This window comes from Suncus etruscus, chromosome 9 (assembly GCF_024139225.1).
Source record: "Suncus etruscus isolate mSunEtr1 chromosome 9, mSunEtr1.pri.cur, whole genome shotgun sequence".
In the NCBI taxonomy this organism is placed as follows: domain Eukaryota; kingdom Metazoa; phylum Chordata; class Mammalia; order Eulipotyphla; family Soricidae; genus Suncus; species Suncus etruscus.
Window position 1 is genome coordinate 51,895,609 of NC_064856.1, and position 26,530 is coordinate 51,922,138.

General features: G+C 52.9%; 3 protein-coding genes across 7 annotated transcripts in view; 1 reads left to right on the forward strand and 2 right to left on the reverse strand.

The window, feature by feature from the left end:
* Positions 1-20,248, forward strand: part of NUMA1 (nuclear mitotic apparatus protein 1) — an 81,001-nt gene extending 60,753 nt beyond the window's left edge. For all 3 annotated transcript variants that reach the window (XM_049780245.1, XM_049780246.1, XM_049780244.1), the window contains 22 exons: positions 1,958-2,037; positions 3,029-3,111; positions 3,600-3,680; positions 5,679-5,766; positions 6,269-6,392; positions 6,798-6,955; positions 7,161-7,278; positions 7,360-7,477; positions 7,753-7,893; positions 9,238-9,357; positions 9,444-12,776; positions 14,660-14,728; positions 15,452-15,562; positions 15,819-16,037; positions 16,117-16,274; positions 17,121-17,367; positions 18,011-18,239; positions 18,606-18,742; positions 18,857-19,024; positions 19,124-19,231; positions 19,326-19,514; positions 19,600-20,248. In XM_049780245.1, the coding sequence (XP_049636202.1) occupies positions 1,958-2,037; positions 3,029-3,111; positions 3,600-3,680; positions 5,679-5,766; positions 6,269-6,392; positions 6,798-6,955; positions 7,161-7,278; positions 7,360-7,477; positions 7,753-7,893; positions 9,238-9,357; positions 9,444-12,776; positions 14,660-14,728; positions 15,452-15,562; positions 15,819-16,037; positions 16,117-16,274; positions 17,121-17,367; positions 18,011-18,239; positions 18,606-18,742; positions 18,857-19,024; positions 19,124-19,231; positions 19,326-19,514; positions 19,600-19,611 (6,091 nt within the window). In that variant the 3' untranslated portion in view covers positions 19,612-20,248. The remainder of the gene's footprint in view (positions 1-1,957; positions 2,038-3,028; positions 3,112-3,599; positions 3,681-5,678; positions 5,767-6,268; positions 6,393-6,797; positions 6,956-7,160; positions 7,279-7,359; positions 7,478-7,752; positions 7,894-9,237; positions 9,358-9,443; positions 12,777-14,659; positions 14,729-15,451; positions 15,563-15,818; positions 16,038-16,116; positions 16,275-17,120; positions 17,368-18,010; positions 18,240-18,605; positions 18,743-18,856; positions 19,025-19,123; positions 19,232-19,325; positions 19,515-19,599) is intronic.
* Positions 20,249-20,461: 213 nt separating this feature from the next.
* Positions 20,462-22,737, reverse strand: IL18BP (interleukin 18 binding protein). 2 transcript variants are annotated; one of them, XM_049780456.1, is made up of 5 exons: positions 21,860-22,737; positions 21,136-21,259; positions 20,903-21,050; positions 20,684-20,755; positions 20,462-20,519 (listed from the first exon to the last, which is right to left on the reverse strand). In XM_049780456.1, exons 1-5 carry the CDS (start codon positions 21,987-21,989, stop codon positions 20,502-20,504), a joined length of 492 nt encoding a protein of 163 aa, XP_049636413.1. In that variant the 5' UTR covers positions 21,990-22,737; the 3' UTR covers positions 20,462-20,501. The 2 variants fall into 2 exon arrangements, with proteins under 2 accessions (XP_049636413.1, XP_049636412.1); XM_049780455.1 differs by having other exon boundaries at positions 20,503-20,755.
* Positions 22,738-25,107: 2,370 nt separating this feature from the next.
* The window catches only part of RNF121 (ring finger protein 121), a 59,002-nt gene continuing 57,579 nt past the window's right edge, over positions 25,108-26,530 (reverse strand). The window contains exon 8 of one of the 2 annotated variants that reach the window (XM_049780419.1): positions 25,108-26,160. In XM_049780419.1, the coding sequence (XP_049636376.1) occupies positions 26,040-26,160 (121 nt within the window). In that variant the 3' untranslated portion in view covers positions 25,108-26,039. Of the gene's footprint in view, positions 26,164-26,530 lie in introns of both variants that reach the window. The other variant, XM_049780418.1, reaches the window with a different exon arrangement.

Below are 26,530 nucleotides of genomic sequence, written 5' to 3' on the forward strand. Positions count from 1 at the left end.
CAGGCTTGGGGACCATATGGGATGCCGGGATTTGACCCCAGGTCTGTCCTGTGTTGGCCGCGTGCAAGGCAAACAAACGCCTTACCGCTGTGCTATCACTCCTGCCCTCTTTTACCTTCTTTTAAAGAAATGTTCAGTTTGGTTTTGCCCAAAATTTCTCAAATATTGAGCCTAAGAACTCTCAAGTTTTTTTTAAATTATTATTTATTTATTTATTTTTTGTTTTTTGGGCCACACCCAGCAGTGCTCAGGGGTTACTCCTGGCTGTCTGCTCAGAAATAGCTCCTGGCAGGCACAGGGGACCATATGGGATGCCGGGATTCGAACCAACCACCTTTGGTCCTGGATCGGCTGCTTGCAAGGCAAACGCCGCTGTGCTATCTCTATGGGGCCCTATTATTATTATTTTTATGCCATACCTTGGTAATGCTCAGGCTTATATTTGGCTCTGTGCTTCAGGATCACTCCTGATAATGCTAGGGCACCAGATATGGTGTATGGGATCAAACCTCGGTCATGTATGTGTAAGCCCAGGTTCTGCCTCCTGTACTATCTATCTCTCTAGCCCAGAAAGCTTTATTTTTATCTGATGGAATATGTTTAGGGAAATACTGTCCTTCTTTGAGCAGTCCCAGCTTTCCAGTTTGTGGGTAGGGAAACTGGCCCTTTCTGGAGTCGTAGGAGATTAGCATTCTGTATTTAGGGTGAGTCCCAAAGCACAGACCAGCTCCCTAGAATCCTGCATGCAAAGCACACTTGGAAAATGACCTTTGTAATTAGGTGTGAGACTGACCCTTCTATCCTGCCTTAGAGGCTACGTGCTTTGAGAATAACTGCCACAGAAAGTTGTCGGGCCTGTAGTGCACACCAGAACAGTTGATTGAAACCTGGAGATTCCGGTTCAGAGAGTCTCACAGGAGACCCTTTATTTCCATCTCCAGTCATAGGTTGGACAGAAAATCTGAAGATAATTATTTACCTCCTGAAAGGAAACTGCAGTTAAACATGGCCTCCGGGGGGGCCGGAGAGATAGCATGGAGGTAAGGCGTTTGCCTTTCATGCAGGAGGTCATCGGTTCGAATCCCGGCGCCCCATATGGTCCCCTGTGCCTGCCAGGAGCAATTTCTGAGCCTGGAGCCAGGAATAACCCCTGAGCACTGCCAGGTGTGACCCAAAAACCAAAAAAAAAAAAAAAAAAAAAAAAAACATGGCCTCCGGGGCAGGGATGGAGGGTGGCCCAGGTTCTCAGGCTGCCTGAGAGCGCCCCCTGCTGCCCTCGTTGCTCTTCATACTTCCTTGCTCTTCCAGTTAAATCGGTCCACAGATGGCATATGTCCCTTTAACATGGCTTTTGGGAGACTTTAGCCACCTTCAGCCTGCTGTGTGTTGATCTCAGGCTTGTCACCTGAGTCGTCTTCTCTCAATTCCTGGACCTGTTTTCCCTTTATGTTTTCCTTTTTTCTTACTCTAGCTTCATTTCCTGACCTACAGTTCCCCCAAACTCCTCTTCCTCTTCCCCACATTTATTACAGATCTTTTCAGGCTTTCCTTTTATTTGTGCTGCTGTGAGAAAGACCTCAGACCTCAAATTCTCAGTTTTATTTGGTGAGGGGTGTGCTTAGGGCCAAACACAGGTATCCTTGAAGGCAACTTCCTCTCTGCCCAGGCATCTTCCCCAGCAATGCTTTTGATACCCCGTGTGGTACCAGGGATTGAACAAGGGTCAGCTGCTTGCAAGGCAAGTGCCTTAACCCGATTTTTCTCTCTAGTTTTGTTCATTTCCCCACTTTACACCCATGCACTCTTTCTCTGACTAAATGAATTGGGATCATCTCCTGGCCTATAGCATTTGAATTTAGTTATCGGGATCCAGATAAAGAAAAGGTGCTACCTTATATAGCAGTGAGATGGGAAGGACTGTGGGTCCTTTGGTTCTAACTGGTATTCTTCTTTCTAGCCATGGCACTGAAGAGGGGCAGCAGATCCTGCAGCGGCCAGTAGTAGAGAGGCTGGAGTTTGTGTGTGCTTTCCTACAGAGTAAGTACCTTTCTTCTTCAACCAGGATAAGCAGGGTCCTCCTGGGACTTAGAGGCCAAAAGACCTAGTGCTTAGGTGTATGGTGGAGCAGAGGCCTAAGACTGCCTTCTCTCTACTGGACAGGAGTGCAGCTGGGTCTATCACCACCCAGAGGGATGGAAACTGTTCTTCTTCCAGACCCAAATAGAAATAGTCATTCATTTCTAGTTTAGCCAGTGGGCTTCCATTCCTTCATTGCAAGGAGGAGGATCAGTGTTAGTGCTGATCCCTTTAAGGTGGACATGTGGATAAAAGTGCTTCTCATGTGCCCCCTTATCTGACCGTAGTGAATACAGCCCTTATTTTGTTCTCTGCTATGTCTGCCTTAAGAGAATTACAGGAAGAGTGATCATTCACTTATATAAAGTCAGTTGTTAGTGACTGTACCTAGGTCCTCAGATAGCACAAGAACCAGGAGGCCTAGTCATTGCCCTTCTGCTCAGGCTTCTCTGCAGAATAATGTTCCAGAGCGGCCCAGCCACTCAGGGTTGTTCCTTAGAGCTGAGCAGTTAGTGGCTAGTGCATCGTTGTGCCTCAGAGTTGCTGGGAATTCCCAGCCTGCTTTCTGCATTCACTGTCTCCATAGACCTGGGACTGACTCAGGACAGAACCACCTTCACCTGGGAAAGCATATGTGGGGGGGGGGGGCATGGATAAGGACCCCCATGTCTCTAACTCCACCAGCGATGGTGCTTCTGTTCCTCTGACTCTTGAGTTTATGATGATCTCAGGGATGGTTCTCCAACAACATCATCTTAGTGGAGGATGGTTGGGTGACATACCCAGCTGTGTGCAGGCTCTTTGCTCAGGCATTGCTTCTGGTGGTATTTAAGGAACAATACGCTATGCCATATGCCACTGAACCAGAGTTAGCTGTATGAAGGCAGATGTTGAAACCCCTTTACTTTCTCTTTATATACTAATTCTCCTTCTTTCTTGAATGTCATTATAGAAAACAGAAAACATGCTGCTTCTTCAGAATGTCTGGTGTCAGTGCAGAAAGTGACTGAGGGGTCGGAGTTGGAACTGGCCAAGGTACTGGTGGGACGTTGGACTGATGGGTGGAAAGAAGATAGGTCCTTAATTTCTACAGCCAAGGGAGGTTGGAGGCAGGTCAAGGTAGCCTAGCAAGCAGAGACTAGTGTAGCTCAAGGATCTCATAGAAAAGATGGTTTACTGGGCCACTGCCATGGCTTACTGGAGCCCTGGTAGGAGTCAGTTGTCAACTGGCTGTTGTAAATTTGTTTTAGTTGTTTGTTCTATTCATTGCTGCTAGTGTTTTGGGTGTGGCATGTGGAGGGTTCCTGAGCTCTGGGATTTAGCTACACAGAAATCACAGACTTAGCCTTTTGTACTTTTGGGTCCTAAATTAACTATTTCCTGGCATACTTATGGGCAAGAATTGCTGAATTATAGGAGCTTTAGAAGAATGTCTCAAAGCTCAGAGTTTCAAAACATCCCAGTGGTGAAGTATTGATGAGGGAGACAGCCCATTCAGTGATTCCCTCCCTTTTGGCATCCAGATGATAATGCTGCTCTTGTACCATTCCACCATGAGCTCCAAAAGCCCGAGGGACTGGGAACACTTTGAGTATAAGATTCAGGTAAGCCTTTGTGTCTGTGCCCCAAGTGGGCTAGCCTGTGTTTCATCTCACTCCACCTGGCTTTCTTATTTGTTTGCTTATTTCTTCATTCGTTCATTCATTCATTCATTCATTTATGGCTTATGGGCCAGTAGGCTAGCCTGTGTTTTATCTCCTTCCACCTGGTTTCTTATTTGTTTATTTATTTATGTGCTCAGGGGTTACTCCTGGCTCTGTACTCAGAAATCACTCCTGGCAGGCTTGGGGGACCATATGGGATGCTGGGATCGAAGTTAGGTCCATCCCGGCTTGGCCGCATGCAAGGCAAATGCCTTGACTGTGCTATTGCTTTAGCCCCACCTGGTTCTCTTTAAATAGCAATTAGTGATCTTTTAAAAATGTTATAGTGATTGTAGCCATACATTATAAAAAATCTGGAAAATTCTAAAAAGCACAGAGATGGAGCAAGATCTATGGTATAGCGGGTAAGGTGCTTTCTTTGCATATGGCCAACCAGGGTTCCATTCTCCAGCATCCTCTATGGTTCATTAAACCCCACTAGGAGAGATTCCTGAACAAATGCACAAATAAAGAACAGTTGCCAGCAATCTTTTTCACCAGAGGTACCTGGTGTGTCCTTGGCCTTTTTCACGTGAATATATTTTAGTCTCTGTAAACTGTCCTGATTAGGTTGTAGAGACATTGTTTTCATATATGTTTCTGCACAGGGATTTGTGTGTATATATTACACAAACTGTCCCTTGTTTCCTCCTTTTCTCAGTGGATTAGTGATGAAGAATGTGTGCCCTTTCCCACAGAATCCAAGGTGAAGAGGGGTTGATGCATCTGTTTCATTTCTTTTTTTTTTTTTTTTTGGTTTTTGGTTTTTGGGTCTCACCCGGCAGTGCTCAGGGGTTACTCCTGGTTCCATGCTCAGAAGTCGCTCCTGGCAAGCACGGGGGACCATATGGGACGCCGGGATTCGAACCGATGACCTTCTGCATGAGAGGCAAACGCCTTACCTCCATGCTATCTCTCCGGCCCCTGTTTCATTTCTTTATAGAGGGAGATGAACCCTGTTTCCAGGGACCATTTGTTGTACATTCTGCTATTCATTAAGCTTGCTTTCTGCTCAGTCAGCCACCCTCCCTTGTTGCCAGGGCAGTGCAGTGGGTAGTATAGATGATGGGTGGGATTCTGTGCAGAAAAGGCAGTCTTTCCTGAGTCAGGATACATGAGTGGCTCCTCCATTACATTTTCTGCTCCAAGCTGGTCATACATAGACCTGGTTGAAACAAATTCTAAAGGAATAAAGAAGCCAGAGAGATAGCACAGTGGTAGGGCGTTTGCCTTGCACGGAGCCAAACCAGAACAGATAGTAGTTCAATCCAGGCATCCCATATTGTCCCGAGCCTGCCAGGAGCGAATTCTGAGTGCAGACCCAGGAGTAACCCCTGAGCACCACCGGGTGTGACCCACAAAACAAAAACAAAACAAAACAAAACAAAAAGAACTACAACAGACCACAGAAATCAGATGAACTATGTAGCTTCCTAAGGTACAGAAGGGGAAATTGTATAGCAGAGCAGGTGGATAAATATAAGCTGAACTCTAGAGATATCCACTCTATGAGAAGGGCAGTGGGTCCCTTCATCTGAGCGGCACTCAGTAATGAATTCTGGCTGTTCCTGTGGGTCCCTATGGGATGCCAGGGATCGAACCATAATCCGCTGCATGCAAGAAAAATGTCCCACCCGCTGTACTATCACTTCATCCCCTTCCTGCCATTCTTTTCCTTGCTCTTTTCTTTTTCTCATTGTCATGAGTGACGTTGGTCAGCAACTCTGGCCCTCAAGGAGTGCAGGAGGTGGACAGGTGACCATATCTGGAGCATGTCTTCTGCTAGATCCTGGGCCTTAACAGGATCTGAATGGCAGTAAGAGCTCCAGCAGTCATGGGACTCACTTAGCTCTGCAAACTCTTCACACCTAAGCGGTGCTCCTTCTCTCTGCGGCCCAGGCGGAGTTAGCTATCATTCTGAAGTTTGTCCTGGAGCATGAGGACGGCCTTAACCTGAATGAGGACCTAGAGAGCTTCCTACAGAAAGGTAAGTAAGGGCTCACTCCTGAGCCACTCCTCTCTGAGCGGGGCCCCGCTGCTCCTTTCGATTTAAAGGACTAGCTTTTTTTGTTTTTGTTTTTGGGTCACACCTAGCAGCACTCAGGTGTTACTTCTGGCTCTACGCTCAGAAATCACTCCTGGCAGGCTCGGGGGACCATATGGGATGCTGGGATTCAAACCACCGACCTTCTGCATGCAAGGCAAATGCCCTACCTCCATGCTATCTCTCCAGCCCCAAAGGACTAGCTTTTATTCCACTGGGCTTTCACCATGCTGAGCTGCAGAAACAGACATGCCTGGCATGTTTGGGGCACCAGCTTCTGGGTAATCTTGACTCTTGGTTTTGTGTTTGCCAAGGCCATCTTGAGCTTGCATATATGACCCTCTCTGCCCACGAAGGCAAGCTCTCAAATTGTCAAAAGCTGCCTAGCGGGCCATCGTCTCATTAGCCTCTCTTGTGTCTTTTTCCCCCTGCTTCTCCCCGCCAGCTACTGTTCCATCAACCTGTTCCAGCACTGTCTCTGAAGAGTTCTCCCCGCCCAGCCATCAGGCCAAGAGGGAAGTTCGCTTCCTAGAGCTCCAAAAGGTGGCCTCATCTTCCAGTGGGAACAAGTAGGTGCTGAGGACAAGCTTTCTCCAGGCCTAGAAGCTCTATCCCTCCCACCACCAGAGCATGTTGGCTGTTTACTGATTCGAATCCTCCCTGACCTAGTGTTGTGTGGACACTGATAAGGCAGAAGTTGTACTCAAGGCTCTCTGTTTGCAGCCCTAAAGGCCTTCTTGTGGTGCAGCTTGTAGGGGAAAGGGAAGGAATCCTTTGGGCAGGGTGGGCAGAGGAGTAGTATCTACCTCATGGATAAGGGTTCAAAAGATTCCTTAGGGTCATTAGGATGCAAGAGGTAGCACTCAGAACCTGGATGTTTGGGCTTCCTGGCCAGTACTTATAGAACCTGCTCCTCCACTCTCAGCCCTAACCTCAGCCTTTGACCATGCTATCTGTGTCTTTTCTTGCTTTAGCTTTCTTTCAGGGTCACCCGCCTCCCCTCTGGGTGACATCCTGCAGACCCCACAGTTCCAGATGAGACGACTCAAGAAGCAGCTTGCAGATGAGAGAAGTAACAGGGATGAGCTAGAAATGGAGCTGACTGAGAACCGCAAGCTCCTCACTGAGAAGGGTGGGTGTCAGTGCTACAGAGGGGTGTGTGGGCAGTATTCAGGGCTTGTGGGGTGGCCTGGAATCTTCTCAGCACTCTGGAGCTTTGCCCTGGGTCTGTCAAGCTGACCAGAAACTTGTTTCGTCCCACCGTCTTCCTCCTCTTTTTCACTCGGGTACCTTCTTCTGCTCTGTCTGGCACTGACTCCATACTTATTTCCAAACAGAAGCACAGATTGCTGTGATGCAGCAGCGCATTGACCGACTGGCCCTGCTGAATGAGAAGCAGGCGGCGAGCCCTCCAGAGCCCAGGGAGCTCGAGGCGCTGCAGGGCAAGAATGAGAGGTATGATTCTCCTGCTTCCTCCCTCCTCTCCACCCCAACCCAAGACTGGGGTACACTCGTCTCCCTCCCCACACCTTGCAGCCTCACATTGCGGCTCCATGAAACTCTGAAGCAGTGCCAAGACCTGAAGACAGAGAAGGGCCAGATGGACCGCAGAATTAACCAGCTTTCAGAGGAGAATGGGGACCTGTCCTTTAAGGTGAGCTGCAGGAGGAGCATGTGATCCCCATCGTGATGCTTGGGACTGAGAAGACTATCCCTGCCTCTGTCGTCTGCTTTATACTTTGCCCCTACATTAGGCCTCAGTGGCCTGCTCCCAGGAACCGGGCATCTACCTGCAGAGTGGTTTGTCGTCCGCCCTTAAAGAGGCACTGATGTTTGGGGGGTGGAGGGAGAACGGAGATCGGCAGCTTCCAGGTGCTGGTGGTGCCAGTTTGGACCCTCAGTGAGAGGAGTCCCGCTTGCATGTTGCAGCTGCGGGAGTTCTCCAGTCACATGCAGCAGCTCCAGGGGGCGCTGGACGAAGTGTCAGAGGAGCACAATAAGGCCACCCGGAAATGGGGAGAGACACAGACACATCTGGAGAAAGAGCTGAGCGCCACGCTACAAGACAAGGTAGTGTCTGCTGGGGAGGCCGCAGGCTGGTTTAAGCTGGTATCGGTGCTTTGTTCTTTAGGGTTCTGGGGACTCAGCTATCTTCTCTTGAAGGTTTGATAGTGTGCTGTGGGCTTACATCTGATACACTTTGCATTTTGTTTGCTACTTATAATGTGTGCTTCTTAGATTGCCTTCTTTTTGAGCATCCTTTCTCTAACGTGGGAAAACCTGAGCCACTACCTCATGACTCTTGTAAGGTAATGCTCATATAGTGTGCATATCTGCACAGTGCAAGTTTAGCTCCCAGGGACTTGGTTGCTATTACTCAGAACCCAGTCCAGTCACTCATTAGCCACAGAGCCACGGAGCAGGCTACTCCTGTCAGCTTCAGATTCTTTTTTTTTTTTTTTTTTTGTGGTTTTTGGGTCACACCCGGCAGTGCTCAGGGGTTATTCCTGGCTCCAGGCTCAGAAATTGCTCCTGGCAGGCACGGGAGGACCATATATGGGACGCCGGGATTCGAACCGATGACCTCCTGCATGAGAGGCAAACGCCTTACCTCCATGCTATCTCTCCGGCCCCAGCTTCAGATTCTTGCGCCATGAAATATTACACTTGGGGCCAGAGCGATAGTACAGTAAATAGGGTGTTTGCCTTGCATGCGGCAGACCAGGTTTGATCCCTGGTATTCCATATGATCCCCTGAGTCTGCCAGGAGTGATTTCTGAGTGCAGAGCCAGGTATGGCCCATAAACAAATAAACTACATAAAAACAGAAATGTAACAGCTAGGGGCTGGAGCGATGGTGCAGCGGTAGGGCATTTGCCTTGCACACGACTGACCCAGGACGGATGCAGTTCGATCCCCGGCATCCCATATGCCCCTCCCCCCTGAGCTAAGAGCGATTTCTGAGCACAGAACCAGGAGTAACCCCTGAGTATCAACTGGTGTGGCCCCAAACCCAAAAATAAAATTCAGAGCGGCCTATGGTTAAGTACTCTGTGACTGGTGGGAGCCCCGGGGTCAGGCTCTGTGGACGCAGCTGCTCTGGATGCCCAAATAAAGCAGCTGGGGATGACTGAGCTGGCATGTGTTTTGATGATCTGGGAGTCAATGATTGTCAGAAGGATGTGAGAAGGAAATAGGAAAGAAACTAACCTTGGAGAAATTTGCTATTCTACGTACTTGATTGACCTACGGATGTGGATGGGAAGGGGCCCTGTGGCCCCTATCCTTAGTTTTAGAACTGGTCCTGATCAGGACGAGAGCTGGTCTGGGAACAGCTGGTCAGGCTGGGATTGTTGCTATTGGCTCTGGGCTGGTGTCTCCCCTCCTGCTCACTCTTGCTATTCTTTATCCCAGAAATGCCTCGAGGAGAAGAATGAAATCCTTCAGGGGAAACTTTCACAGATGGAGGAGCAGTTGTCCCAGCTGCAGAAGAACTCACCCCAGAAGGGGGAGGTGCTGGGGGATGTCCTACAGGTAGGAGTTGTCTAGAGCTGTTCCGTTGGGCTTCCCGTTGGCCTCTGTTTCTGAGGTGGTCATGTCCTCTGTCTTTGTCTCACCAGCTAGAAACGCTGAAGCAGGAGGCAGCCACACTTGCTGCTGACAAGGCCCAGCTCCAAGCCAAGGTGGAGGCGCTGGCCACCCAGCAGAGTCAGCAGGAGGCCCAATTGCTGGCTGAGCGGGGCCACTTTGAAGAGGAGAAGCAGCAGCTGGCTGGTTTGATTGCCGAGCTGCAGGGCTCTCTGTCTACCATCCGCCAGGCCAAGGAAGAGTTGGAACAGGCCTCCCAGGCTCAGGGAACCCAACTGACTGCCCAGGTGACCACGCTCACCTCTGAACTCTCCACTCTGAATGCTACACTCCAGCAGCAGGATCAGGAATTGGCCAACCTGAGGCAGCAAGCCCAGCAAGAGCAAGCACAACTGGCCCTTAGCCTCCAGCAGCAGGAACAGACCTCGCAGGACCTCCGCCAGCAGATGGAGCAGCTGAGCAGCAGTCTGCAGCAGAAGGAGCAGCAGTTGCAAGAGGCCACCAAAGAGCGAGAGATTGCCCAGCGAGACCACAGCCAACAGCTGGCTGCCGCCACCAAGGAGCAGGAAGCCACCTGTAGGGAGAGGGACTCGGCGCTAGAGCAGCTAAAAGCCTTGAAGGAGGAAAAGGCTACTAAGCTTGAGAGTCTGCAACAGCAGCTTCATGCTGCTAATGATGCCCGAGACCGGGCCCAGACTTCAGAGAAACAGGCCCAGCAGGAGAAGGCAAAGCTGAGCCAGAAGGTGGAAGAGCTGCGTGCCCAGGCCGAGAAAGCCTGCCAGGACCAAAGCGTGGCCCAGGCCCGGGTCACTGAGCTGCAGTCCCAGCTGACATCCGAGCAGCAGAAAGCGGCTGAGAGCGAGCTGGTGATGCGGGAGAAGAAACAGCTACAGGAGCAGGTCAAAACCCTTGAGGAGTCCTTAAAAGCCAGCAAGGGCCGCTTGGATGAGGAGAAGCGCAGGGCTGCCGCCGCCCTGGAAGAGCAGCGGCAGCGATTCTCCAGACTGGAGGCAGAGAACCAGAGCATGGTGGAGCAGCAGAAGCAGGCCCGGAAAGAGCAAGAGGAGGAGAAGTCTGTGCGCAAGGGGCTGGAGGGCCGGTTACAGCAGCTTGGGGAGGCCCGGGAGGCCGAAACAGAAGCCATGCGGCGGGAGCTGGCTGAGGCCATAGCCTCTCAGCGTGGGGCCAAGAGTGAGTGTGAACAGCTGGCCAAAGAAGTGGCCACTTGGCAAAAGCGTTATGAGGACAGGAAGCAGGAGGAGGCCCAGCACAGCGCTGTGTTCCAGGAACAGCTGGCAGCCCTGAAGGAGGAATGTGAGAAGGCCCACCAGGAGCTCCAGGAGGCGAAGGCAAAGGTGGCTGGGGTGGAGGCCCACAAGGAGCTGCAGAGTGAACTAGCTCAGCTCCATGCCGACTTGGCCTGTGCCCTCCAGCAGGTCCAAGAGAAGGAGGCACGGGCCCAGGAGCTAGCAGATGATCTTTCTGCCTTGCAGGAAAAGATGGCTGCCAATAGCAAGGAGGTGGCCCAGCTGGAAAGTTTGGTGCGCAAGGCAGGTGAGCCATCTGAGACAGCCCCCCCGGAGCTCCAAAAGGAGCCCCCAAGGGCAGGCGGTCAAGAGCAGCATGGTCACCCATTCTCCAGCATGCAGGCCACCCTGCAGGCCATGGAGCATGAATCCAAGCGGCTGGCTAGTGAGCTAGACAGGCTGCGGGCTGCGCTGATGGAGGAGCGAGGGCAGCAGGAACGTGAGGTGGCCAGGCTGGCCCAGGAGCAGGGCCAGGCCAAGTCGGATCTGGCCCTGGAGAAAGCTGCTAAGGCAGAGCTGGAGATGCGGCTGCAGAATGCTCTCAACGAGCAGCGGGTGGAGTTTGCCAACCTGCAGGAAGCACTGGCCCTTGCCCTGCGGGAGAAGGAAGGGAAGGACCAGGAACTAACTCAGCTTCGAGGGCTAGAGGCTGCTCAGAACACAGAGGTGGGGGAGCTCCGGAAGGCCATGGAGCTGCTGAAGGCACAGCTGGCCAAGAAGGAGATATGCCAACAGCCCGGTGGGATGACTGGAGTGGAGGACACCACCCACTCTGGTGCACTATCGGAGGCATCTGGAAAGGCCCAGCGGCCTAGCCCAGAGCTGGAGGCCTTGCGGGCAGAGGTGAGCAGACTAGAGCAGGTGTGCCGGGAACGGCAGCAGAAGGCCTCAACTCTGGAGTGTAGCCTGGAGTCTGAGCGCACTAAGCACACAGAGGCCCTGGACAATCTGCGGGGCCAGTTAGAGGCAAAGGTACAGGAACTGGGACACAGTCAGGACTCCTTAGCTACAGCCCAGAAGGAGCTGACTGCACTCCGTGCCAAGGCCCAGGACCAGAGCAAGGCCGAGGGGGAGTGGAAGGCCCAGGTGGCACGGGGCCAGCAGGAGGCAGAGAGGAAAAACAGCCTCATCAGCAGCTTAGAGGAGGAAGTGTCGATCCTGAACCGCCAGGTCCTGGAGAAGGAGGGCGAGAGCAAGGAGTTGAAGCGGCTGGCTTTTGCCGAGTCAGAGAAAAGCAAGAAGCTGGAGGAGCGGCTACGCCTGCTGCAGACTGAGACTGCCAGTAACAGTGCCCGCGCTGCCGAGCGCAGTTCGGCTCTGCGGGAAGAGGTGCAGAGCCTGAGAGAGGAGGCCGAGAAGCAGCGTGGGGCTGTCGAGAACTTGCGTCGGGAACTGGCCTTGCAGGCCGAGCGGGCCGAGGAGCTGGGCCAGGAGTTGAAGGCGTGGCAGGAGAAGTTCTTCCAGAAGGAGCAGGCGCTCTCCGCCCTGCAGCTCGAGCACGCGAGCACCCAGGCCCTAGTGAGTGAACTGCTGCCGGTCAAGCACCTGTGCCAGCAGCTACAGGCTGAGCAGGCAGCAGCTGAGAAGCACCATCGTGAGGAGCTGGAGCAGAGCAAGCAGGTGGCTGGGGGGCTGCGGGCAGAACTGATGAGGGCCCAACGCGAACTCGGGGACCTGGGAGCCTTGCGGCAAAAGGTGGCAGAGCAAGAGCGAGTTGCCCAGCAGCTGCGGGCAGAGAAAGCCAGCTATGCTGAACAGCTGGGCATGCTGAAGAAGGCCCACGGCCTGCTGGCTGAGGAGAACCGGGGACTGGGTGAGCGGGCTAGCCTCGGCCGGCAGTTTCTGGAAGTGGAGCTGGATCAGGCCCGGGAGAAGTATGGCCAAGAGCTGGCAGCAGCGCGCGCAGAAGCAGAATCCCGTCTGGCTGACATTCAGCGGGAAACCCAGAGGGCAACCCAGGAGCTGGAGGTGATGACTGCCAAGTATGAGGGTGCCAAGGCCAAGGTCCTGGAGGAGAGGCAGCGGTTCCAGGAGGAGAGGAAGAAACTCGTTGTCCAGGTAAGGTGCTTGGCCCACCATACTACCCAAGGCTCAGGCCTGAATGCAGGGTAGTTCCACTGTGTTCCAGAGCCTGTGCTTCCTTGCTGTCTCTCCCACTCCTGAATGCTGGGAGGAGGTAGAGTGGGTGGGGGCAGGGAGTTCAAGTTTGTTGTCCCCTAAGGAAAACAAATGGGGGGTAGTTCACTGGGCAGGTCACTTATCTTGCAGTCAGCCAATTCAAGTTTGATCCTTAGGACCCCAATATGACCCTCTGAGCCCCATTAGGAGTGATCTTGAATGCAGAGCCAAGAGTAAGCCCTAAGCATCACTGGGTGTGGTCCCCAAACTAAAAGAAAAAGAGAAGGAATACAGAAAAAACTCCAGTGATTGAAGAGCTTGGCCTGAGTCCACAGGCCCAGCCTTCAGGGCTGCCAAGGCTGCCTGGGAACTAGAGTCAAACCATCATTTAAAAATACTGAAACACAACTACAATCATGTTTGTAACCAAGGTGTTTAAATAAAAAATATTTTAAAAAAATGACTAGGGGTCGGAGAGATAGCACAGTGATAGCACAGTGGTAGGGTGTTTGCCTTGCAAGCAGCCAATCCAGGAGGGACCCCCAAGTCCACCAGGAGTGACTTCCGAGCAGGAAGCCAGAGTAACCTTTGAGTGCCTCTGGGTATGACCTAAAAACCAAAAGAGAGAGGGGGGGAGGGGGAGAGAGGGGAGAGGGGAGAGAGGAGAGATAGGAGAGAGGAGAGAGGAGAGAGAGGAGACAAGAGAGGAGACGAGAGAGAGGAGAGAGAGACATTAGAATTAGATTGTCTTTGAGAGCTATGCAAGGGCAGGGTGAGTCAGGCTGCTGGATGAGGTACTGACCCCCTGTGACCACTCTAGTCTGCCACTCTGTCTCTAAAAGATGAGACTGGGGCCCTCTAAGCCTGGCCTGCACAGTCCCCTTTTCCAGATGGGAAACTGTTCAGGTGGTGTGCCAGATAAGATACGGGCGCAGAAGTGGGAACAGGGTAGCTGCTGTAGCCCTGACACCCAGATTTCTGTGGCCCTGTTATCCAGGCCAGCAGGCTGGCCTCTGCAAGGCTCTACTCACTGTAATCCAATCCTGGGAGAATGGGTCTCAAGCAGGGACTCCATGAGAAATAAACCAAACTAAGCAGGAGGGTGAAAAGCATGGAGTCGGAGGGCTTCCAACTTCCGGAGCCAACCAAACCAATCTCTATTGACCAGTTCAGTCCACAATCAGGTGCGGAAGGGTAGAGACAAAAGACAGAAGACCTACCTCCAGCTATAATCAAATCTAGGTGGGCCTTTTACAGGTTAAAAAAAAGGGGGGGGTATCAAAGAGGAAGCTGGGATAAGTCAAAGCAGGATGTAACCCCATAGCTCCCCTCCTTTGCAGATAAGTGGCACAGTGGACAGTAGTCAGGGCGCACTGGCTCAGCCTTCATAGTTCATGCTCTAGCCCAGATAGGACCTTGGGGTGCTGTGGCCTACACAGTTTGTCTTCTCCCTTCCTCTGCTCTGGGAGTGGGGGCCCTGTCCTTCCAGCAATCTCTTCTTTCTGCCAACCTTGGCCACCACACCACTAGTATCAGTGCTGATGACCTCTGGGACATCTTAACTTTGTCCACTAAGAGGGATCCAGGGTGTTCCCTGAGTCTGCTTGCTTGAGACCTAGACTAGGTTCCTCATTCCTGTCCCCACCAGGCAGGCCTTGGTGATGGTTCTGCAGGCTTATCTGCAGTTGGGGAGCTTCACTGAGCTCTTGCTTTGGAACTGGCACAGGCTATTCTCACTGGAGGACAGAACAGGAAGACTAGTCTGGGGAAGGCCCACTATGGCCTCTGGGGGTACCTCCTCTGAGTATCTCTCTCCTCCCCAGGTAGAGGACCTGAGTAAACAGCTGAGCGACCACGAACAGGCCAGCAAGGCGCAGCAACAAAAGCTCAAGGTGAGATGGCAAGGAATGCTTGCTCTCTGCCCAGCAGGGTATATGCAGATCCTTGTGTGTGGGGATAGAGGGATAGAGGGAAGGGTGCCCCAGTGCCTCTTGTCTTGATACCTACCCCAGAGCAGGTATCAGCTTGTCGGGAGTTCAGAGCTTGTTTCTCCAACTCAGCCTTGCCTCCAGCCCAAGAGCATGGCCTGGGATGAATTCCTCCCTGCTAAGATAGGGCATGGTCCTGTGTGGTTTCTACCACAAACTCAGCACTTGCTGGCAGGTGGGTTGGGGGACACAGTACCAGGCACAGGCCCTATTCCCCAAGACCAAGAAGATTGTGCCAATTTGGGAGTGAGGGTGGACCAGAGTACACCCTTCCCTCTGTTGCCAAATCTAAACCCCGAGCCAGCTGCTCACTGGCTAATTTCTATCTCTGTGCTACACCTGGGCAATCCCGGGGATCCTTTTTCTTCCTCACTGGGACACCTGCTCTCCTGGAGAAACTGATCGCAAAGGCAAAGACAGGATTTTGGCACAGCTGTGCAAGAAACTACTTTCTCTGGACAGGGAAAACCCAGAAGTGGACTTGGCAAGTGGAGCTATAGGGACCATAATCTCCTGAGAGAATTGACAAGAGTCTGGAAATATGCATGGAGCTCTAGAATCTGAGGACAAGCCACTGGTTTGGGTGGAATAACCAGATGTCACCCTGAGCTTTCCCTGTGCTTTCAGACTCAGGGCAGTGAGAGCCAACAGGAGGCGCAGCGCCTCCAGGCCCAACTGAGTGAGCTGCAGGCCCAGCTGAGCCAGAAGGAGCAGGCAGCTGAGCATTACAAACTGCAGGTAAGGGGGCCAGAGAGATAGCATGAGGTAAGGCGTTTGCCTTTCATGCAGGACAATGGTTCGAATCCCGGCATCCCATATGGTCCCCTGAGCCTGCCAGGAGTGATTTCTGAGCGAAGAGCCAGGAGTAACCCCTGAGCGCTGCCGGGTGTGACCCAAAAACCACACACACAGAAACTGCAGGTAAGGCTTGAGGCCCCATGCACCCTCGCCCCACGTCTGCCCACTCCCACCTCCCTCCCATATTTGCCCATAGATGGAGAAAGCCAAGACACATTATGATGCCAAGAAGCAGCAGAACCAAGAGCTGCAGGAGCAGCTACAGGGCCTGGAACAACTGCAGAAGGAAAACAAGGAGCTGAGGGCTGAAGCTGAGCGGCTGGGCCGGGAGCTCCAGCAAGCTGGGTTGAAGACCAAGGAGGCTGAACAGAGCTGCCGCCACTTGACTGCCCAAGTGCGCAGTTTGGAGGCTCAGGTGAGCCCCAATAGCCTTTCTCATATCTGCCCACGAGATTCCTGTGTCTTTCTCCAAACCCTTTGCCTCTCCTTCCCAGGTTGCCCATGCGGACCAGCAGCTCCGAGACCTGGGCAAGTTCCAAGTGGCTACTGATGCTTTAAAGAGCCGTGAGCCCCAGGCAAAGCCCCAGCTGGACCTGAGTATTGACAGTCTGGACCTGAGTTGCGAGGAAGGAACCCCGCTTACTGTCACCAGGTCAGGAGGTCCTTCCCTGAGGCCTGGAAGCTTGTTGGGCGGAGAGACACGCAGGTGTGCTGGCTGGGAGCTGTCTAGGTGGGAGTCTGAGCCCATTTCAGTAGCCTTCTGCTGAGACCCCAAGAACCCCAACGGGTAGAGCTGTGTTAGGCTGACTGACCTGGAAATAGGGAGCTCAAGGACTCAGACTCTGCTGGACCTCAAGTTTGCAGCTTTTAGACCTAAGCTTCTTGGCTGGGGCTTACCCCAATCAAGCTCAGTGCTCTACAGTCATTCCTGGTGGTGCTTGGGGACTGCAGGGTGCTGAGGTTGGAAACTGGTCTCTTTAGCCTTTTAAAGGCATGTGGAGCCTTGGATGGGGTTTGAAGCCCCAAGGGAAATATGTGGTCAGATTTGTATCTCAGGTCAGAAGCTGAGAGTAGAAACATACCTAAACACATGTATTTGCTAGACACTTGTGATGCTTGAAAAACAAATTTACTCCACAGCCTTTTAAGGTAGGTTCTGCTTCATCAGATAAAACTGAGGTCCACTCACAAGGACATAGCTAAGCATGAACCTGGCTTCCTGCTTCAAGTCTTTATTGTTCTTGGGCCTCTGGCAGCTCTTAGGATGACTTGGAAATCCAGGCAGGAGAACATGAGGCAAAAGAGGGGAATAGGTTTACATGTGATAGGAGGAACAGACAAACAGCTTTTGGGACATAATTCCTGTGAGTGCCATGGGTCACTGTAGGAGAAGAGTGAAAGCCAAGACTTTCTTGGTAACTTAGAAAACTGAGAGAAATAATGACTCTGGAGCAAAGAGGTGTTCCAAGGATGGCATCTCAGTGAGTTTCTTTCACAGCAAGCTGCCTCGCACCCAGCCGGATGGCACCAGTATTCCTGGAGAGCCGGCATCGCCCATCTCCCAACGCCTGCCCCCCAAGGTAGAATCGCTGGAGAGTCTCTACTTCACCCCCATCCCAGCTCGGGGTCAGGCACCCCTGGAGAGCAGTCTAGACTCTCTAGGGGATGTGTTCCTGGACTCGGGTCGGAAAACCCGCTCTGCACGCCGACGCACCACCCAAATCATCAATATCACCATGACCAAGGTCAGGTTTGGGCCTCATGGAACACTCACTTGCTCTCAAGGGCCTCTTCCCTGTCTCTGACTTGTAGCCAGGGGGGAGGGAAGGATACCTGTCCAAAGGGGAGCCCTTATGGGCTGTAGGGATGTGATGGAAGGATCACAGCCAAGAAGATGGGGAGATAACTGCACATGCTCTGGGTGAAGGTCAATGTCCTGCCAGCTGTGTTGAGACTGAGGGAGAGGTCTTCAGGACCTGGAACCCTCTGAATCTACCTCTGGTACCCACTGTGACATGGGCCAGTCTGACACTGTCATTGATGTGTGCAGTATGCAGGAGAAAGCATCCTGTTATGAACCCACGCAGGCTTGGGGTACACAGACAAGCCACCGATCAAAACTTGGTTTGGGGCCGGAGCAATAGCATTGTGGGTAGGGTGTTTGCCTTGTAGTTGGCTCTAATACCTGGCATCCCATATGGTCCCCAAGCCTGCCAGGAATAACCCATGAGCATTGCTGGGTATGAACCCTCTCCAAAAAAAAAAAAAACAAAACATTGGTTGGGAGCAGGGGCAAAGTGCTGCAGGGTCTTGAGGAACTTCTTCCACCAGGAGACTTTCGGCAGTGAGCTCCAGTCCCTGCTACAACCAATTTGCCCTCTGTTGCAGAAGCTGGATGTAGAGGAGCCGGACAGTGCTAACTCCTCCTTTTACAGTACCCAATCTGCCCCCGCATCTCAGGCTGGCCTGCGTGCTGCTGCCTCAGCCCAGTCTTTAGCCCGCCTGGGCTCACCAGATGACAGCAACTCAGCTCTGCTTAGCCTGCCTGGCTACCGGCCCACCACACGCAGTTCTGCCCGTCGCTCCCAGGCTGGGGTATCCAGTGGCGGCCCTCCAGGTGAGGGGGGGCGGGGAAGTCTCATCACATGTAAAACTAGAAACCCACAGCCAGATGTTCTCAAAATGGTAGTCGCCTGGCTACTTTTCTTACCGAGTCTTGCCAGTAGGCAGCGCCAGACTGCAGCAGCTGGAAGGGCTTTCTCTATCTAGCCTCAGGCCCTGCTAGGAGCTGATAACTTCAAGGATCTTCCTGTCAATTCCCTGTCCTCACCTTCTGGCACTTAATCTGTGTCTGTTGTGGCCTTTGCCTCTGACCCTCTTCTGCCAGAGGAGTGTGTGTCTGTAGTGCTGGAAGGTGCTATGTAGGCCATCAAATGGCAGGAGGCTCCCTGCAACCTCCTGGTCCCAACTGTGCCTCCCCTAGAAAGGAACAGCTTTTACATGAGCACTTGCCAAGATGAGCCCGAGCCGCTCGATGACTGGAACCGGATTGCAGAGCTGCAGCAGCGCAACCGAGTCTGCCCCCCGCACCTCAAGACCTCCTACCCCTTGGAATCTAGGGTGAGTAGCAGGTATACTGCACTGGCTGCCCGTACTCCCAGCTGTGTTGCAGGGCCTCAGTTTTGGGACGCTCCTGCTTCTTCTCCACATCTGACACTGCTCTACCTCACACAGCCTTCCTTGGGCCTGACCACCATCACAGATGAGGAAATGAAAACTGGGGACCCCCGTGAGACTTTGCGCAGAGCCAGCATACAGCCCACCCAGGTCACTGAGGGCATCACCACCAGGCAGCGCAAACGGGTCTCCTCTGAATCCCATCAGGGCCCTGGCACACCTGAGGTAGGTGACACTGGCTCCCCAGCCACTCTCGCACCATACCAGGGCTCCAGGGGCACCATGGCAGGAATGCCACCTACCTCACTGTCCTCTGCCCTACAGTCCAAGAAGGCCACAAGCTGCTTCCCACGCCCCATGACTCCCCGGGACCGACATGAGGGGCGCAGGCAGAATACTGCTGAGGTCCAGAAGAAAGCAGCCGTTAAACAGGTTAGTGGGGCACACACAAAGGCCCAACACGGAGGAGACCCCAGGGCAGCTGCGCAGGGAAGAGGGGGGTCCCACCTCACTGCCCTTTCCACAGGCTGACCGCCGCCAGTCGATGGCCTTCAGCATCCTTAACACACCTAAGAAACTGGGGAACAGCCTTCTTCGGAGGAAGGCCTCCAAGGAAGTCCTGTCAAAGGCCTCCCCCAACACCCGCAGTGGAACCCGCCGTTCCCCTCGTATTGCCACTGCTGCTGCCACCACCCCTCTGCGGGCCAAGGGCAAGGTAGACATGGAGCCGAGGGCTGCCCTCCGAGGTAGTGTGGGGTAGGAAGGCGTCTCCATTCACTCACCCTGTGAATGTCTTCCAGGCCAAGCACTAAAGGGCCAGTACCAGTGAGTGGCCCCACCTGTCCCTGATGCTGACCTCACCTGGTCCTTCTCCTGCCACCACCCCCTCAGTGCCTTCTTGTAGCTCCCAGGCCAAGAGTGGTGATGCTGCCAACACTCCACCTGTCTGCTTGTTGGCCCTTCGAGGAGCTTCTGCGAGGTGTCAGACTTGTGTCCTCAAGTGGGCCTGGGCAGCCTGGAGGGTCTGGCCCCACTCCCCTAACCCCTCATGTTCCCCTAGAGCAGTTACTTCCTTCACAGCCAGGTTGGAGGAGATGGGCACCAGGGCTGGGCCTGGCCTATCTTCTGGATCGAGAAGGGACCACTGGAGGAGCAGGTCCTGGTCCCTGTTGTTCCTGGTGATCGGGCTGAGCAGGGCCCTTGCTCTTGAAGTCCAGGACTGGGCATTGATGTGGGAGCACCCCACCCCCAGGTGTTCCCCTCTTCTAAGGCCACAGCTACCTGGAGGGTATTCTCTTCCAGGACCTGTGCCTCATGGGGGCAGCTCACCCTCTCCTTCCTCAGACTTATATTGGGGTAGGGTTGGAGTGATGGGAAGGTTTTTAAGGGCCAGGAATGGATCTTTTCTAAATGTTATTACATGTAAATAAAGTCTATTTTTCTCCCTTGCATGCTGTGTGACTTTGCAGTAGGGGTGGTATGGAGAAGCCCATTGTTCACAAGTCTCTCCCAGTGCACAACAATGGTAAATGAGACATCAGCATGTGTTGGGAGAAATCACTTATATTATTGGTGTCCAGCTAAGTTGATGGAGGAAAATACATCTGGAGACTTGGAGGAAGAAATAGTTCCAGCCAGGTTTGTAGGCCTCTGCTACAGCAGAGAAGGAAGAAATAGTTCCAGCCAGGTTTGTAGGCCTCTGCTACAGCAGAGAAGGAAGCTGGAAACATTCAAGACAGGTTACATTTGGGGGGATAGTGGGTTCAGGAAGGACACATGCCAGCCATTCCTAGGCCAACTCCCAAGAGGTTCTATATTTATGGATGGGAGCAAAATGCAAGCTTTGCAGGCGCATCAAGGCAAGGGTGTTGGCCCTGGGCTTACTCCTGGCACCGTGGGCGGCTGTGGCTCCAGGTTGTGACTGGAAGATGAGGCTTCTGGATGACAGGGTGGCACCTCCTAGGGAACAGGACAAGAGTTAAGACAGAAGTCACTCTTTGCCACTTCCCTCTGGCATTAGCAGGGGTTCTCTGGGCACCTGAACCTGCCCTATATGCAGGGCAGAGCCTTTCTTGTCCCTAGAAACCATCATAGGTTCCTCACCCATGACTGAGACAGGATGACATGGTGCTGGGCGGTGACTGCAGGGTCAGCAAAGACACAGGTGAAGTTAGTGCTGCACAGGGCTAGATTCAGTTGCTCTAGCACCAACGAGTTCCTGAGCTGGGTGTGTGCGCTGCTGTGGGCCCGGCTATGGCAGAGAAATGAATGTGAGGGGGTATGGGAGGAGGAGCCTCTCCCCCCCCACCCCCTGAACCCTTGAACCTACACCTCACCTGGTGCTGCCCTCATGTAGTGGGCCTGGGAGATGCTCAATGAAGGAGCCATTACCCAGCCAGTAGAGGATGCTGAAGTGGGAGAAGTGGCTGCAGGCCGTACAGGTCAAGGTGACCATTCCATCTGGAGGATTGTACAGGAGGCAATCAGCTCTCCTGCCCACCTATGGTCTAGTCAGCTGCATCTCCTCTGACTCAGGCATCTTTGGCAGGCACACTCATGGGTGGTGGTGGGGAGAGAGCCTTACTCCAGAGGATGACAACCAGAAGCCCCCTGACTCAGGCATCTTTGGCAGGCACACTCATGGGTGGTGGTGGGGAGAGAGCCTTACTCCAGAGGATGACAACCAGAAGCTCCAAGAGGAAAATTAAGAGGAGGGGCGGAGAGATAGCACAGCGGCATTTGCAACAGCCAACCCAGGACCTAAAGTTGTTGGTTCGAATCCCAGCTTCCCATATGGTCCCCCATGCCTGCCAGAAGCTATTACTGAGCAGTTAGCCAGGAGTAGCCCCTGAGCGCTGCCAGGTGTGGCCCAAAAACAAACAAACAAACAGCTCAAATTATAAAAAAAAAAAAAAGTGAAGAGGAGGAGGAACAGCCTTGGAATGGGTTGCTTCTGTGAGTCCCACCCCCATCCTGACCCCATTCTGCAGCATCTCAAGCAGCAAGCCCGCCCTTCAGCCCTCAGTGCCCACGTGGGCTCCTGTCACCATAGCTCCTTACTCGATGGGGCTTCCCCTAGAGACCAGGTCACCTCCAACGCTGGGCACTGCTGAGTTGTGGTGGCTTGAGGTGTTGCGCTGGCTAGGACCAGGTGACAGACAACGTGGGCACACAGAAGCAGGACCTGCATAGCGCTGGGTTCTGAGGGAAGGACATTTTAAGCAGGTGTCTTACCTACTGCTGGGAACGCAGCATCCGTGTTTGGTCAGCCCAATTAGATAGGAAGTAGCAGCCTGGGTGCCAGGAGGAAGGTCATTCCTGGCCCTCTGAAATGGAGCCACAGCTGCATGTCCAGACGAGGCTGCAGACAGTACTGCCCAATGCATTTGAGCATCTGGGGCTCAAGCCCAAAGCGCTTTCCTCTTCCCATTCCCTGGCCCCCAAACCTCAGGTCCCACCTGGCATCCGAGCCTGCCTCATGGTCATGCTATGTGTGAGGAACTAACAGCCTCGCTCTATATAATTGCAATTGGGGAAGAGAAACTACGTCTTTCTTGTTAGGCAACGATTTTCACAATTGTGCACAGACCATGGCCCCTCTTCCTGCAAATGCCAGACTCTTCCTGGGTCTGTATGTATAATGGAGCTTTGGTAAAGGTATGTAAGGTCATTCCTTAGTCCTCAGAGCTAAAGGACTCCTCCCCTTGAGTCCTTAAACCATGAGGTGCTGGAAATAAAGTGAAAACATAGCATACAAATCATGGGTCCCATCCACACACTCCATCCCTGCCTGGGGGGCTTCCCATCCCCCAGATCTGAATATTGTTTGGTTGGCAAGCAACTTCCGTTGGACTTACTTCACCAGGCATTCGAATGAAGAGGACAGGCATCAGCTCCTTTCACTTGTCAAGAGAGCAAACATTGGCAGCACCCAACCCTGCCTGATCCCCCATCCTGTTATCCAGTAGTCATGCTGGTTACTAGTGTAATCAGACCCCTTCACCAGAGGGGGAAAAAGTAAGGCCCCTGAAAGGGGTGGGGACTCTTACTAAAGTGGGTTTGGTTTTCTGTGGAGACATGCCGGGAAGGACAGAAAGCAAGGTTTCTGGGAATGCTGCCCTTACTGTCACTTTCACTTCTCAAGCTAAATATGCCAGAGACAGTAAGGCTTTTGCCTTGTGGTGTTTTTTTTTTTTTTTTTTTTTTTTTTTTTTGGTATTTTTCGGGCCACACACGTTTGATGCTCAGGGGTTACTCCTGGCTAAGAGCTCAGAAATTACCCCTGGCTTGGGGGGAGCATATGGGACACCGGGGGATAGAACCATGGTCGTGATCTTTCCTTGGCTAGCGCTTGCAAGGCAGACACCTTACTTCTAGCGCCACCTCGCCGGCCCCAGGGCTTTTGCCTTGTACATCACTGACAGGTTCGATCCCCAGCATCCCATATGGTCTTCCAAGACTGTCAGAAGTAATCCTAAGAGCAGAGCCTGGAGTGATCCCTGAGAGCACTATTGGAATAGCTCAAGAACCCAAAATTAAAACAAACAAACAAATCCCCACACATCCAAGGGGACTGGAGTAATTGGATAGGATGCTTTCCTTGTATGTGTTCAAATTAGGTTTGGCCTTGAACCTGCTAGGAGTGATTCCTAAAAGCAGAGCCAGGGTAACCTCGGAGCACTGTCAGGGCCAAAAACAGAAACATTATATCAGGGGCTAGAGCTAGTATAGCAGGTATTTGCTTGTAGCCCATATGCCTGAGCCATCTAGGAGGGATCCCTGAACACAGAGCCAGGGGTCAGCCCTGAGAACCTCCAGGTGTGGCTCAAAAGACATCACCAAAAATAACTGAGTAGTGGGGTAAAGTGTTTACTTTTGTACTCTGGTGATTGCACATCAAACAGTCCACGCCAGCTTTCAAGATCCCTGAACAGTGTGCCTCAAATGGAACCAGGGTCAGGAACCTACCAGTCACCCAGGCCCCTTTCTCAATATACCAGGGGAGCGAACTCTTGAATTCGCCTCTCACATGGAGTGTGGACAAAACAGTGTATCTCAACCTTCTTCATTCTTTGGTCCTACTGAGGGTCCTGTAGGGTTACCATGCAGTCCTCAGCATCTTCCTTCAGTCATATGTGTTCGTGGAGACACCTAAGGCCCTAGGGACCCCAAGTAATCAATCACTTTGACTATTTTAGGCTAAAAGTCTTATCAGCCCATCACATTTTGGCCCTATCTTGGGCCCCTCACCCCTTACCTAGAGCCCCACACTTGCAAGGAACAGGCTGTACTGCTGAACCATCTCCCCAGCCATCACTTTCACACTCACCTTCCAGCCCTTTATTTGGCCACTGCTTCAGGCCAACACCATATAAACTAAGCCTCCTACCTGAGCTCAGAGGTGCTGTAGAGCCGTCTGCAATGTTTCTACCTCGGAACTGGGGTGAAGGGCAGCGACCAATCACAGCACAGGGTGTGCGGGTCTGCAGGCACCTCCCAAAGTCAAGCCAGGGACTGGAACACATGGAGGGAGACCGAGGCCCTGGAAGGAGGGAACCCTGGCCCTGGGAACCCACACTGATTTCAGCAACAACAGAGCCATTCCAGCAACAACTAAACAGAGCCATTGGATGCAGGTAAGGAGAGAAAGGAAGGAAATAGAAGCAAGGCTCACTTTGGGGTGGGGGCGAAGAGAAGCGTGGGCTCTGTGGATACTGCTTTGCCGAAGAACAAGGTTTGGAGCATAAATGGGCTTAGAATATCTATTGTGACCCAAACTGAGCTGTTAGGATTTCTGGCTTGTGCTTAGAAGAACATCTCTCATCATCCTAAACACCATGAAGATGGTCACCCTTCCTCTAGCTGACATCCTCACCTGCCCAGTTCCTGGCTGAAAGAAACTTCCCATGAAGCATGAGATTCCTCGGCAGTGTGGAGGCAGAGATTTGCACCCAGGAGTGAGATGTAGGAAAGTGGTGTGGGAGGGTAACCCAGGTGTTTCCACCTCTCCCTTTCATCTCCCTGAAGATCACAGCAGGAGATTGGGGACCACAGGTGTGTCCCATCTTCGTGTAGGGAGTCCAAATTATGAGTGTACTGGGGGGTGCTGGAATGATTGGAACTGACCCCTCCCCCCGGTGCTGTGCATATACTTGTGAAGGGGCCAGTGATACCCAGGGACCTTGTGGCCACAAGGTAGGAGCCAGAATCCCCTACCCCTTTTGTCCCAGCATGCAAACAGGCCCACCAAAAGACAGACATGTCCAGGGCCCCTAGGGACAGGAGTGGGAAGAAGAAATATTGTCAGCTTTCCAGCCCAGCTCACGGAGCTTTATTCAGAACGAAGTAACAGGATCTTTCTGGTTCTTACTGCCCTGAAGAGGGTCCCAGTCTGACTCCCGAAGATACTGAAGCTGAAGGCTCACATGTGTCTCCCACTTTATCCCAAAACCCCGGGACCAGGCCTGGCAACCAACTGGAACTCCTTCTCAGACACATGTCTGCCTGGGATGTTTCCTGGAATGGGAACCCTGCCAGCTTCAAGGTCAGCTAATGGGATGCCTCAGGGCAATCACGCCTCTGTGCACATGCACCACCACACATGTGTGTGTGCTTCCAGGTAGATGGTGTGGCCTTTGGCACCTTCACCACTTCCCGTGGAAGAAGGAGCGGCTTTGAACAATCATGGCTCTGCTCTCAGCAGAGTCCAGCAGCAGAGGGGTAGTCATCTAAGCCATACTGACCCCAGTGAGTTCTGGGGTCCCTGGGCTTGTTGGAAAAAAAAAATCCCAAGGTGCCACTTATCTCAAGCAGCTTAAGGATCTTGGACTGGAGGGGGAAAGCAGAGTCCCCCCCCATTCCATATGGTGGGTTAGAGGCTGCCCACCCCCTCTACCCTTCCAGGATACCAGCTCAAGCCCAGAGGAAAGGAGGGGGAGATGAGAAGACGGCTTTAAACCAAAAATGCTGGGGCTCTAGCCCACCCTGCTCCTGCAGGGAGACAATTCCTATGCTCCACAATAAAAAAGTTTTAAATATATTCATCAAAATAGTTTTCTTTTAAAAAGTCTCCACTGCTAACAGTCCCAATGGCCAGGCTCTTCACCAGACCTTTCCCAGCCCAGACACAGCTGAGTGGGTTCTGAGTGGCCCAAGTGTCCCAGGAGTCTGGCCCACCAGGAGGGCAGGAGGCACGTGCCCGAGGGCCGTGGTGGGTGGGTGGGTGGGCGCTCCGGTGCCGCTACTCCAGACCTAGGATGTAGTTGATGCCCTGGACCAGGCCGATGATGACAGGCTGCCAGGCCACCAAGTAACGCAGCCAATCCAGCAACTGCCCATACATGACATGAGGCCGCTCCCAGCTGCTATGTGTTAAAGAAAAGACTGTGGGTCCTTAGCATCAGCTCTAGCCAGACCAGGGCCTAGAGTATTGGACAGGCTATAGAGTTCTTTCAGGGAGCACATGAATGCCCCCACACACACACTTAGAAGGAAGGGCAGTGGGGAGCAGGGTTGTGGGGGGAGCTGGTGTGGAACCCCACGGGAGTGGAGGTGGCCTAGACAAGACGCCGGGTACTTTCCACTGAGAGGAAGAGTAGGCCCACAGGCTGGGAGGGAAACTTAGGGAGAACATGGCTATGTGCAGGGCACCCGCAACCATTCCTGCTCAGGCTGCTCATCTCGAGGGAGATAGGGGTAGGAGAGGCCTAGGGGTTTGAGGCTGATTCATGT

What these genes read in the sequence shown, in the direction of transcription:
- IL18BP (XM_049780455.1), bottom strand. Translation starts at nt 21,989, where the DNA reads ATGCAGGTCCTGCTTCTGTGTGCCCACGTTGTCTGTCACCTGGTCCTA. An exon ending in CTACATGAGGGCAGCACCAG is followed by an intron (nt 21,051 to 21,135) that starts GTGAGGTGTAGG and finishes TCTCTGCCATAG; the next exon opens with CCGGGCCCACAGCAGCGCAC. An exon ending in TCATCCTGTCTCAGTCATGG is followed by an intron (nt 20,756 to 20,902) that starts GTGAGGAACCTA and finishes GTTCCCTAGGAG; the next exon opens with GTGCCACCCTGTCATCCAGA.